Source organism: Myotis davidii, unplaced genomic scaffold (assembly GCF_000327345.1).
Source record: "Myotis davidii unplaced genomic scaffold, ASM32734v1 scaffold1365, whole genome shotgun sequence".
In the NCBI taxonomy this organism is placed as follows: domain Eukaryota; kingdom Metazoa; phylum Chordata; class Mammalia; order Chiroptera; family Vespertilionidae; genus Myotis; species Myotis davidii.
Window position 1 is genome coordinate 139,437 of NW_006296053.1, and position 14,354 is coordinate 153,790.

Here is a 14,354-nt window from a genome sequence, read left to right on the forward strand (position 1 = left end):
ATTGCCCCAACCTGATTATGTTCCAAGATGAAAAACTGAGACAAATTTTATATATTCATATCTAAGGATGTGAAAATGAAACAACAAGCTAAAAAGGTGCATGCTTTCAAAACCATTTTGTCCTACTTTGTTCTGATGAATGAAAACATAAACAGTCATAAAATATACAAAGGTGGTTCTTACATTTTTGTCATCTACAGAATTCTTTGAGAATCTTATGAATGCTAGAGATCCTTCCCCCCCCCCCAAAAAAAATGAGCATGCACACACAGATATTTTTAGGCAACAAAGCATTCCCCAACTCCTCCCAAAGTTCATTTATGAATCAAGAATTTGAAAACTACTGAATTAAGTAAATGTTTGAGTGTACATGAGGATATCCTAATCCTAATACATAAAAACCCTGGGTCTTAACGACCAGTAAGGACAGAGGCTGGACCAACCAGAAGTCAGTCCTGCAGTCAGGGCTGGGTTGCCTGGCTGCAGGAATGGTGCCCCAGCACTGACTGCTGAGGGGGATGTGAATCAGGGCCAGAGAGAGGCCTGAAGAGAGAAGGGACTGATCGGTTGCCTTTGTGGCAGCTTTTCATCAGCACTTGCCTCTCTATTTCTCTGCCAGTCTGGCCAGCAGCCGGGCCTCCACAGGGGCTGCTGATCAGCCCCTCCTTTCTTATCAGGCCCCGTTGATAGGCCCAGAGATGCTGACTGGCATAGAAACTGACCAATCAGAACCAAATGTGGGTGCTGTGAAAGACAAATGGCTGCCTAGGAGGCAGAGCTTCTGACACTGACGGGCATAGAAACTGACCAATCAGAACCAAATCTGGGTGCTATGGGGAGCCAGTGGCTGCCTAGGAGGTGGAGCTTTTGATGCTGAGTGGCATAGAAACCAACCAATCAGAACCAATTGCCAGCAGAGGAGGGCAGTTGGGGGCAAGATCAGGTCGGCAGGGAAAGGCCATTGTGGGGGAGATCAGGCCAGGAGGGGAGGGCAGTTGGGGACAACCAGGCCAGAGGGGGAGGGCATTTAGGGGTGATCAGGAAGGCAGACAGAGGCAGTTAGGATCAACCAGGCAGGCAGGCAGGTGAATATTTAGGAGCCAGTGGTCCCAGATTGCGGCAGTCAGACATCCCCCAAGGGGTCCCAAACTGGAGAGGGTGCAGGCTGAGCTGAGGGACCACCTCCTCCATGCACAAATTTCATGCACTGGGCCTCTAGTATGTACATATTTTACATATGTAAATATTTAGTGACCATTTAATAATTGTAAAATCTTATATGATATAAAACTTCCTCCTCCACTTAGATATGAAATTGTCAGTGACCAAGTACTATGGAAAGTGATAAACCAGTGTTCTGAGTATTGAAGTGACAAATACTTCTATAGTGTTCTGAAAACAACTATTTATTTGAAGTCATTTTAAAACTTGTATGTGTTTACAGCAGGGTTGAATTCAATATGACAACTTGGATTGGTGGGTATTGTAGACAATTTCCTATGGAAATTATGTCTTGGGAGATAAGGTAATCAGCCAGGGAGTTCATTCATCTCTTAATCTAACAGTATAAAGTTGAGGAACATTCTTTCCACATCACTAGTCCCTTTCTCTGCCAGTGCGTGCCTGTTCTAGGGAACACAGTATTCCATCAAAGGCAGAAATGGCACACTTTTGTAGTGGTTAGCCTGAATGAGTGATTTTTATCCTGAGTATATTTTACAGTTCAGCTAATAGCTTCATAAGAATTACATTTAAAAATTGTAATAGACATTAACAGCTCACACTTCAAACTGAGAAAATAGTTGACAGTAACAGTTGCTACAGTATTTGCTAGTCTATGAATTTTACTATTCTAATTGAGCTTTGGGGGAAGAGGGAACCAGGAAAAGATGGTTAAAGAAATTTCAAATTTCAGGGTTTAAGCAAAGTTAGATATGTGCTCAGGATATTGATAAAAAGTAGAGATTCATATAAAAATCTCTCTATTCAATAAAAAGAATACATTTCAATAAGTAAAGGCATAGGAAAACTAAGTTTCCTTTTTTGTCCTTCAGCAACCTGACACTGCATCCCTCCTAGAAGCTTTCAGCTGGGCAATTACTTTAGTTTTAGATTATTCCCCAACTCCTCCCAATTTTATTTCTAAATTTATGGGTGGAGAGCACCCACAAATAGTCAACTTCTCTCTCCAGTTGCAAAGATATTGACATTTTATTGCCTTTGTCCACATTTCAGTTTTTTATGTCCTAACTAAAAAATGAATAATTTATTTTTTCCTTTCTCCTCTGATCACTAATTTCACTCCTAGTCTCTGAAATATTGAATTTCTATGGTTTAGAAGAGTTGTAGTGTCTTCATTTTGCAGGTTCTCAAACAGTTCTCCCTTAAGTCTGGTATCATGTTGCCTTCACCTGCCTGCCTTCCTTTCTTTCTTCCCTTCTTCCTGTGGCAATGTGAAGGCTCATGGTTGTGATACCATTGAATGTGGCTTGTGTGGAAACTGCCTTGAGTAGCTCAGGAAATCTCAGAAACCATCTACAGGGCCACAGTGGGAGATGGATCCTTCTAAACAAAGACGCTGACGAGAGGGAATTCAGCCTGACTGTTGCAGCAGATCAATCAGAAAGCACACCGTCCCAGAGAAACCTTCATACGAGCAGTATATACTTTCAAGGATGTGAGAACCGGCCTTCAATTCCTCAGTAAATACAAACAGCAAACCTAAAAGAAGAAAATATGAAGAGTTTTAACATTAGTGTTTCCACATAATTGGCTTTGGGTTTGCTTCTTCCTCCTCTCCGCTAAGTTAAAATGTTAGCATCATTTTATTTCCAGAATTATATAATATTTTAAGAATGACTGTTCCTTTAAAAAATGAATATGCTGTTTTTCTGCAGGCATATTATTTCTGAGCTAGGTTTCATTTATATGTGACAGAGAGCAGAGACTGTGAAACTATATGCGCAAGATTTTATACAATCTGTGCTTTGGGTAAACAAAGGGATAAGATGAATGAGAATAAGCAAACCACATTTGATAGTCATGACATCAAATAGCAAACTCAGCTATAAGACAGATTGCTTTTAGGACATATGCTTTAAAAATAAATCACTGGCATCTAAATTCTCTATGAAAAAGCTTTATCTGTTTACTGGTATTTATCACAAATCCTATTGAAATTATTTAGAATGAGTAACTTTTTAGTAGTTAACAGCATTTAAAGTGCTGTTACCTATGCCATCTTTTTACTGACTTGTTCTCCTTATTCCCATCAACAACAAAAATAACCACCAATTCAGAGGCTGGAGCTCATGGGGTGGTAAGGCTTGACAGCTGATATTGCCATAAAATGTAGATAATTGCTACTGCATAGGGAATCTTATGAAGAGTAATTACTTATTGGATGTTTTTAAGGTTCTTGGAATTATTGATGGCAGATTAAAATAAATCAGCAGGACACCTATTGCAATTCTGTTTAGTGTAAATTTTCTATCAACTGCTTTCCTATATATGCAACAATTTATAAATAAAATTAAAATATTTAAATAGTAGCATAATGATGCCTTCTTACGAGCTAATTAAAATTTGTAATTGTACAATGAAGCTTCATGGTATAGTTTCAAGGAATCTTAGCCTTTTTATGATATGTGCCCAGGATATTGATAAAAAGTAGAGATTCATATGGTATAGCTTCAAGGAATGTTAGCAGGGGATCATTGGGCAGTTTGAACTCCAACTCAAAAAAAAAGTCTTCCAATACATAAAATAAGACACATAGGACTCCAAGGGAAATTAATTATGTTAAAAAGAACAGCAAAAATTTTTTAAATCAAACTTGTAATATAATAATATATGTTTTCTTTATTAACGCATTAAACAGTAGTAGAGCTAATAATTGTGGACATTTCTAAGTAGTGATGGGAGTGAAATAAATCTCACAATATCAGTAACAAGAGTAATATGATGACTTGTGAATATCTGTGACTTCTATTGGTGACAGAGTCACAGCTACTGCTATTTTCCTATGGCTTATTACCTACATTCAGAATTGAAAGAAATGCTACATTTCAGTTTGAGATGTAATACCTTTCTCAAGTAAATTCACAAACCCCAGATTAAGAAGCCCTGCTGTAGTAGAAAGAAGAACTTTGAAGTTGCAATACTCAACTCTGGTAATTTCATGTTATATGACCTTTGGAAAATTTTAAAATCTGACTCTAAAATTATGAAGTTACAGAATTGCATATAATTTACCTGTAAAGATTAAAGATACTATATGTTAGGCTCTGCGCATATAGCAAGCATTCAATACATGATACATTTCATTTTTTCATATAAACACATTATAGCAGAGCATTTGTAAAACAGAGATAAACATTCTACCATACTTTAGAAGAAATCCAACCGAAACCGGTTTGGCTCAGTGGATAGAGCGTCAGCCTGCGGACTGAAAGGTCCCAGGTTCGATTCCGGTCAAGGGCATGTACCTGGGTTGCGCGCACATCTCCGGCGGGAGATGTGCAGGAGGCAGCTGATCGATGTTTCTCTCTCATCGATGTTTCTAACTCTCTATCTCTCTCCCTTTCTCTCTGTAAAAAATCAATAAAATATATTTTAAAAAAATTTTTAGAAGAAATGCACAGTTAATTTTGCTTTCTCTTCTTCTAACCTTTTCCCCCTTAGTTTAATTGAGTTATGACATTGATATTAGTGTGTATAAGGTAATATTTGGTATCATATGTTGTTTTACTTAATAATAATCTGATAAACTTTTTGTGCTTTTCAAAATAGTTTCTAAATGATATACAGCAATTTACAAGTGTACTATCAATGTATGAGAGTAGTAGTTTAATTGTATATAGTGTGTTATCATATTAAAGTAAAAATTATTGTTTCCACACAATGGTGCAGAATTCAAAATAGCAAATTCCTTTTTTAAAAAAAAATATATATATTATTGATTTTTTACAGAGAAGAAGGGAGAGGGATAGAGAGTTAGAAACATCAATGAGACAGAAACGTCGATCAGCTGCCTCCTGCACACTCCCTACTGGGGATGTGCCCGCAACCAAGGTACATGCCCTTGACTGGAATTGAACCTGGGACCCTTCAGTCTGCAGGCTGACGCTCTATCCACTGAGCCAAACCAGTTAGGGCTAGCAAACTCCTTTTACTAAAAAATTCTGTAAAAACAGAAGTCAGAATGGTAATATAAAACTCAAAATATACAGACACTGAGATCATGATATATCAAAACCTGATGATTATGACTAAAACTAAACTCAGAGGAAAATTCATTGATCTCAGTTTTTAATTAGAAAGATGGAAAAGATGGAATTATTCCAGTTAATATTTTTTAAAAAAACTATTGGAAATAACAAATTAAAGGAAAGGAACACTAGAAAGTCAAAACATAGACAGGAAATAATGAATTGGAAAGCAAAAGAGAAAAACAAAAATAATTAATAAACAAAACCAAAGCCAGTTCTTTGAAAGCATGAACAACATAGACAAAATGCTGGTGTGTCTGACCAAAAAGGAAAAGGATTAGGAATTCAAAGGGGGCATATAAACAATGATATGGAATATTTAAAATATCATAGAACTATACTGTTAGAGCCTTACCTCAAACATTTGAAAATCTGTATAAACTAGATGTTTCTATAGTAATATATTTACTTCCAAAAATTAATTTAAGAAGAGATAGTAAACCTGAAAAAATAAATATTCATAGAAGAGACAGTAAAGGTTGTTAACTATTTTTCTGTGACCATCAATTCCAACTGTAGGTTAAGAGTAATAGGTGATGACCAAGTAATAATTATTCCAGAGAGGTACATATTGTTTGACATTATTGTCTCAGGAACTGCCAAAATGAAAGAAGTCTCCCCATTTTGGGCCACACTATATTTAACTTTGAATTATAGTAAAGTGGAAATTTTAGTATTCTGTGCAATTAAATGCAATGTCCACATAGTATTCAGGTATTACCTGAAAATTTTCATTCTATGACTGTGAGAAATTTAAGTTGTCTAAAGGCGCCTAGACTCCAGAACCTTATAACTAAGACTCAGTAAGCTAGAACTGGTCTGCCAGAAAAATAAAGGGTTGTTCTGACTTTTTAAATAGGCTTTTTAGGGCTTGACAACCTCTGATGAAATTTATTCCAAAGGTCATATAGCATTAACCTAGATAAGATCCAAAATGACTTTCTTTTTCTACATTTGGGAAATTAAGGGTAAGGCTGCAACTTGAACACATTAGGGAGCCATGAGTAAAAGTATGGTTAACAGAATTCCTAAACAATGGAGCTTCAAACAGAGGACTTACATAGGTTAGTATTTTTTCTTCAGTGCATATACACGAATATCATAAAGGGTATTTTATGTTTAACACTGACTATTAGATAAGTTGGCTTAGGAAGGCCTCTCAGAGAAAATTACTTTTGAGTGAAGTTCTGAATGAAGTGAGGGTGCTGGAAGATATATGTAAAAAGTGAGCATTACAGGTAGAATGAACCAAATTTCAAAGGCCTTGAGGTAGATTGTACCTGGCATCCTAACAAAATCACAAGGAAGCTACTATGGTGGAAACAACCAAGAAGAAGAGTAGATAGGGGATGATATCAGGGAGGCAAATCCTTTAGGGCATTTTGCTCAAAGGATAGACTTTGGCTTTTACTCTGAGTCAAACGGGAAGCTACTGAGTTATTATGAATAGAGGCATGTCATAATCTGACATACATATACATTATAAGAAGCAAATTTAAAAGATCATGGTGAAACAGAAAAGCATTCCTAATTAAATCAGTATAAAGGCAAGGCTGTTTACTATCCCTCTTATTATTGAACACTGTTTTGGAGACTCTGACCCATGCAATAAGAAATTTTTATTAAAAGAGTATATAAATGAGAAAGGAAGTAACAAAATTTTAATTATTTGCAGATAATATGAGTGTCTATTTAGAAAACCCAGTGAAATATAATGTAAATCTCATAGAAAATGTAGTTCAGTAAGGTGGGCAGATATATCTTTATGATATTTATCAAAACTAAGGTAGTTATAAGATGAAATGCAGATTTATATGGAAGAAATACCTTTTAGATTGCTAAACTGCAATAATATGTATGTTTTTAAAAGCTTTCATAAATACCAGTAATAAATGACATGAAAATATAGTAGAGGAAAAGATTCCCATCACAAACCTGGAAATAAAGCACTAGGAATAAAATTAACAAGACATGCATATAAGCCAAACCAATGGAAATGGACAACAGGGGGATGAGAGCATGAGTGTGGGGGGGGGGGATGAGGACACATTTGTAATACCTTAACTAATAAAGAATTTTAAAAAATTAACAAGAAATAGACATGATCTTCATAAGATCAAAACTTTACCAAATGACATTTTTAAAAATTGAAATAAACAGACAATATACCAGAGTCCTGGATGGAAAAAGTCAGTATTCTAATGTTAATTCTCACTAAAGTAACCTATTAATTAATTGAAATTCTAATTAAATTGTCATAGGATTTATTTTAACTAGAAAAATTGATTCTAAAATCCATTTGGAAGAATGAGAGACTAGCTAAGAAAAATTAGAAATAAATGAATGATAAAATATAGAAAGTCCAGAAACAAACCCATATATCAATGTAAATTAATATTTTCCCCCTTTTTGTAATTTTAGAGTAGGAAAGGTCTTTTTAAGAAAAATCTAAAATCCAAAAATCTTGTAACTTCGACAACCATGACAAGAAAAATACTTAAAATTTTGGTTTGGTGAAAGACCATGAACTAAATTGAAAGATAAATACAAAGTAGGAAAGTATTGACAGAGTATATTGACAAAGAGTTACAATCTTCAATATAAACATCATAATAGGAAAAATGGGCAAAGATGGGCTAGAAATAAAATGGGTCTAATGACTTCACTTCTAAAATTTCTCGTATAAGTAATGCTTGCAAAAAAAAAAAAGAAAGAAAGAAAAAGAAAATTAAATGCTTGCACAAGTGCATAGAAATGTATGTACTGGATATTTGGGACAATTTAGTTTGTATTAGTGAAGACTGAACATACACAAATGTCCACTACTTAAAGGTTGTTTAAATTAATCATGGTACATCCATAGTTAGTAATTATATAGTCATTAAAATTATGAGATAGATCTATACAAACTGAAAAGGTATCCCTTAAAATTGTTTATTTAAAACATAGATTGCAAACAGTATAAAAAATACTGTTATACATTTATTAAGAGTGCATAGTTGATATATTATTTTTACATTTTTTAAACTTTATAACTACTAGAGGCCCGGTGCACAAAAATTTGCAGCAGTGGGGTCCCCCAAGGGGCTGAGGGGTTCTGGATTAGGCTGGCTGATCGCTGCTGCACCATCCAGCCGCCCCTGGTCAGGTCACACATGGATGCCCGCCGCCCCGGGTCGCAGATAGCAGGCCCGGATGGGGGCAGGGCAGTAGGGATGGCGCTGTCTTGCCTTGCCTGCAGTATTCAAATTAGCTGCCATCTTTGTTGGCAGTTAATTTGCATACCATGCTGATTAGCCAATGGGAGGCATAGCGAAGGTATGGTCAATTACCATGTTTGTCTATTATTAGATAGGATTACCTACTCAGAATGTTAGTTAGATTAACATCTGCAAAAAATACGTGTGAAGAATGGCTGACTTTTGGCCTCGGTAGATGTATTTAGAGTTTCCTGTGAGCCGATAAAGCAACAGGAAGACAGGCACTGCCAGCTACATCGTGGCAAATTCCTGGCACCTTCTTTAGTAGGCCCTTCTGCCATGTGAGTTCCCCACACCAGATACATGTGTCCAGGTACTGTGGTTTCTTGGAAACCAGATAAGCTTTGGCAAACAGATAGGCAATTCCTGTGAAAACATCCAAAACATTAGAGCAGGGGTGGGCAAACTTTTTGACTCGATGGCCACAATGTGTTCTTAAACTGGACTGGAGGGCCAGAACAAAAGCATGGATGGAGTGTTTGTGTGAACTAATATAAATTCAAAGTAAACATCATTACATAAAAGGGTACGGTCTTTTTTTTTCAATAGTTTTATTCATTTTAAACGGGCCGGATGGCCGTAGTTTGCCCACAGCTGCATTAGAGGTTACTTTCAGGTTTTAATACTATAGGCCAAAACTTCTCAACTGTAAAAGGCTCACAAATCACCAGTGTATTGGTAAAATATCCATTCTATTCTTGTAGGTCTGAGACGGGGCTTGAGGTACTGCATTTCTAACAAGTGTACTACTGGAGACCACATTTTGAATAGCAAGGCTATAGAATTTCCTATAAGGGAGTCTTATTTTACCTGTGAAATTTATTTTAAGTTATTTGAATTATATTGTGGTATTAATCCCTGGAGAAACAACAACAATTACATAGAATGATAAAAATTCATAATTTATAAATATTTAATAATGCATACTCTGTTAAGTATTATGCATATTTGGCTATTTGGAATGGCTAAATGTTTATAGTTTGCCCATTCTTCTCCTCCCCCAAGGTTCAGAATCTGCAATGTTAAAATACTTATAACTATACACCTTTTAAGAGCAAAACTGGGAGTCCTGCCAAAAATAATAATGATCCCAAATGACTTAGCCAAGACTTCTACTGCAGCTATGAAATTAGTTCTTCCTAACTTGATTGTTCCAAGGAAAGACTTCTCAACAGAGGCAATCTCAATTACACAGGCAGGAACAGAAACAAGAGAAGTGACAACTATTAATAGAAACATTTCCCTCAAGTTTTTGGTGCTCATATTCATAGAGGAGATTAGTAACCCAAGATCACTCTCTCTCTCCTGCATGGCCTACCTTATTCTTATATAAAGTAGAAAAGACTGGAAGTATTTAACTAACTCATCAAGATTCTTTCTCCCTTTCATTTTCTTTCACTGGGCTCTTTACAATTCTGCAGAAATAGGATTACTGTGTAGAAAACTGGTAGCAATATATAAAGAAATCCTGTCCCTAGAAAGTCAAATTCTGCCTGATAGAGGTTGGATTGACTTTCCTCAGCCTTTGTGGAAGCAGCAAGTTTTGCATCTACTAAGCAAATTCATGTCAGCATTCCTAATGGTCTATAAATATATTTGCTTTTTGGATTTTCCTTTGAACCAGTTGTAACACCTTTCTAGTTGCCTTATATTAATGAGCAAATAAAATCATTCACGTGTTTATATTTGTCTGAGACTCATGACTTTATTCTCTTTTAAAACTATCCTTTAACACTTTCTATGATTAACACTTACATAACAGGCTCTCTTCAGCTAATGCTTTCCAATCAACCACTGAAAATGGTCATCTATAGAATTGTTCTTCAGTTTTAGGAACAAAGTGTCTCCCACCAACTAAAGGATGATTTTAAAAGAAATGAACTTATTTAGTTATATATACAGGGTGTCCCAAAATATATATACAGACTTTAACAGCTGATAGCTCAATCTTGAAAATGAAATGTATTTTAATAAAAACTGCCCTTACAATTATTCAAAGTGTGTGTGTACACATTTTGGGGAACGCCCTATATATTCATTCACTGTATCTGTTCATTTGAAAGTGTTCATTGATTATCTACTGTATGCATAGCATGGCTGGCTTCATGGGCATATAACCTGTACAGTCTCACAAGGATCTGATGCTGTGTTTAATGCTCTGCTGTTGCCATCTTGAAATTCTTAATAGTTTTTAAAATCATTTTCAAATTACGTAGCAAGTCCTGGCCCTGGGTATTACAAAATAAGTGCTAAACATGACTCTTGCCCTTCAGGAAGGCAATGTCTAGAAAGGGAGGGAAAATTATATACATGTGACTAACACATAATAGGAAATGTAGTTCATTATGGTTTTGGAGAATAAAATGAATGGTACTGTCAATTATACTAGAGGGACTGGAAAAGTGCAAGTTCCCTGAGGGAGACAGTCAAGTGAAGTAGGTTTTTCTTCAGGACTTTGTAGGATGCATAGGAAATTCCAGGCTCAAGGTTAGGGAGAGAGAGCTTTTTAGGTATCAAGATCAGCAAGGGCAAAGTTTCAGAGCCTGGACAAACAAGCTACATGAAGACCAGTTGAGCAGTATTCTAACCAACAGGACAGAGGGTTGGAAGGATAGACTGGGTTCACAATAAGAATGGTTTTACAAATCAAATTAGGCATTTGGACTGTATTCTGTGGGCAACAGGAAACCAACCAGTGGAAGTTTTTTGGTTGGGAATTGGCTGCTTTTTATTTTTAATGATGTGATTAGTATTATAGACAAAATGGCCCACACTGGTGTCAGGAGATACCTAAAGAAGGGCAATGGGGTAGCTATGAACTAATCATGTTGGCAGAAAGATGGCAAAGAGGCTAATGAAAGAGACAGCTCACAGGATTTGGTAGCTGTTTAGATATTCATTGAATACCTACTATATGTCAGGCACAGTAGATGCTAAGGTTTTAAAAAGCCTCTGCCTTCATAGTGTATACCACCTAACTAGAGGCATTAATTAGGCTATGTGAAGGGGAAAATTAGACTATGTTGAAGCACACAGGAAGGCTCCTAACCCACACCTGCAGGTATGAAAGGCCCATGAGGGGGAGTGGCACCATCTATCCTGAGTACCAAAGGTTGAGGAGAAATTAGCCAGGTGAATTGAAGGCCCTTGGTGCTCTGCTGGATCTCCTTGACCTTGACAGCAGGTGCACCCATCTCCCAGTTGCTATGAGCTGACTGCTAACAAAGTTCACAGCTTCCCTCTTCTTGGAAGATTTGCCCTCAGCCAAATGGGAGGTTAGGCTATGTGCCCACCCGCCAGAAGATTTCAGCCAGAGACTGACACAGGGGTACAAAAGCTTAGCCTTAAGACAAAAGACAAACCAATTTCGTGGTGTAATCTGTGCCTCTTAGCTTCCCCTCAAAATCCAGGTGAAGCTAGTCTCCAAATGAGACATAGAAAACCCTTTGTGACCCAGCTCCCTACTCTGTTCCCCTGCTATTTTTCCTCTATTCCCTACTTAACACTTTCCACTTTGGTAAAACTAAACTATTCATAGTTCCCCTTCCTTCACTATATGGTCTCATGCCCCTGACTGACTTTTTTTAAAACAATTTTTCCACCCTTCTTGGCCTGGTCAACTTATCTCAGGCATCACCTCCTTCAGGAAGCATTCCCTGAACCTGGAGGAATACCAGAAATCACTTCTCGTAGCTCCTATCACTCCCTATACAAACCTTAGCACTAATACAGTATCATATTAAAATTTTCTGTGAGCATATCTGCCTCACCTAGTGCAAACTTCCCAAGGGGAGGACCTCTTTCTTGTTCAATTTTGCTCCCCTAATTTGTAACACATGGCAAGGGGTTCACAAATGTCTATTGACCCTGTAATGTCTCATTTCTCATCCCAACACAGTCCAACACTGAGTGAAGATGAGAGATGTGAAAGGAAGAAGGACTGAGATGGTCCAATTACTATACCAGGCCATTAATCCCAGACAGCTAATAGGTATTGATCCTATGGTTCTGGCAAGAGAGAAATATCCTCTTCCTGCAGTTTGGGTCATGGAATGGTACATGGAAGGAACGTTGGAACTCTTCTAAAACTATTGTCTCCTAACCAGACCTAATGAAATCCACAATAAGACTGATTAGTCTAAAAGGAAGGAATGTTGGATTTCTTTGATTTTTATGGGAACTGTGACATTTCATCATGGGAATGCTAAGGTGCAGTGATAATAAAAAAAATCCTGAGTCAGCAACAATATATGCCTTTGCCAAAGACAATTAGAGGAGGGAATTATTAGTTAAGAACTATGATTTTAGAGACTAGATATTTGAAAACATACAATTTAGCACAGCCTTGTGACAGCCAGACGTGGTACATACAGTTTCAACATACTGGGGATCACCAGGCAGGTCCATCCTGGGATCAATAATTTCATGCAGTCAGGTATTGCATTGCATTACAAAGCTTAGTGACAGAAACATCTGTACTGCACAAGCCCTTCTTGTTCTCAATTCAAAGTTGCCTACCCAGGTGTCCTTGTGGAATTATTTTTTAAAATAGCCACACCTGTGTTTCACACAGAGGAAAGGAAATGCCCTGTCAGTATTACCACAGGGATGATGTAACATAATGCAATATAGAGTTTATTTTAGCCACAGCATTTGTTTTAATGGTTTTAAAATGACTTTTGTCCTTTATTCCAGAATCATTAAGGCTATGACGAAGTCATATGAATATGCCTGCTATACTTTATTGCATTTAGTGAGAAAAAGTATACGCCACACTGTCCTGTGATAGAGGACTGGATAAAGGAGATGTGGTACATACACACAATGGAATACTACTCAGCCATAAGGAAGGATGAAATAGCACCATTTGCAACAACATGGATGGACCTTGAGAACATTATGCTAAGTGAAGTAAGTCAGACAGAAAAAGCTAAGAACCATATGATTTCACTCATATGTGCAACATAAATCTGAAACTTATGAACATAAACAGTAGAGTGGTGGTTGCCAGAGAGAAGGGAGTGGGGGGGGGGGAGAAGGGAGTCCTAATATGAAGTTACAGGAGAAGATTTGACTTTGGGTGGTGGGTACATGGTGCAATATACAGATCTTGTAACATAAAAATTGACGCATGGAACCTATATGTTCATGTTGACCAATGTCAGCCCAATCAATTTAATAAATACCATTTAAAAATTTTTCATATTGACCTTTTTATCTCATGTAGTAATGAAATAAGATGAGAAATAACCTCACTTTTCAGAAAATACATCTGTCTTTATCTAAGCTTGATGAAAGGCATTGTTTTCAGATAATAATGAGTGTGAGACCTGGGGCGCCATGGCACCAGTGTACCAGCTCGTTCTCTCTCTCAATGGCCGCGCCAAGCTCAGGTGGCCAGTTGCAGTTCTGCTCCTGCTCCATGAGGAAGTCCACACTCTGCCATACAAGCTCCTGATCTGAGGGCTTGATGTGCTCATAGTAAGAAAGAAGCATCTGGAAAATGGATGATAGGCCATGAGCTGCTCCTATATTGACAAACAAAGCATAATTAATACACACAGTTTAATTTAGTGTAAAGACAATCATCTATATATATAAAAGCATAAGCAACTGGCCGACTGGTCAACTGGCCAATGGCCAGTAGCTATGATGTGCACTGACCACCAGGGGGCAGATGCTCAACACAGGAGCAGAAACTACAGCTTTGGAAACATGTAACAGACTGATGAATCTCAGAGGGAAGGGAGGAGGGGGGAAGGCAGAAAGATATTAACCAAAGATCTTATACGCAGCCCTAACCAGTTTGGCTCAGTGGATAAAG

At 37.2% G+C, this 14,354-nt stretch overlaps 1 protein-coding gene across 1 annotated transcript in view; it reads right to left on the reverse strand.

The window, feature by feature from the left end:
- Positions 1–1,870: 1,870 nt before the first annotated feature.
- The window catches only part of LANCL3 (LanC like 3), a gene marked incomplete at its 5' end in the record, with an annotated part of 15,938 nt that continues 3,454 nt past the window's right edge, over positions 1,871–14,354 (reverse strand). Inside the window, 5 exon segments of the mRNA XM_006779565.2 lie at positions 1,871–2,605; positions 2,607–2,715; positions 8,683–8,750; positions 8,752–8,896; positions 13,861–14,058. Of these exon segments, the coding sequence (XP_006779628.1) occupies positions 2,566–2,605; positions 2,607–2,715; positions 8,683–8,750; positions 8,752–8,896; positions 13,861–14,058 (560 nt within the window).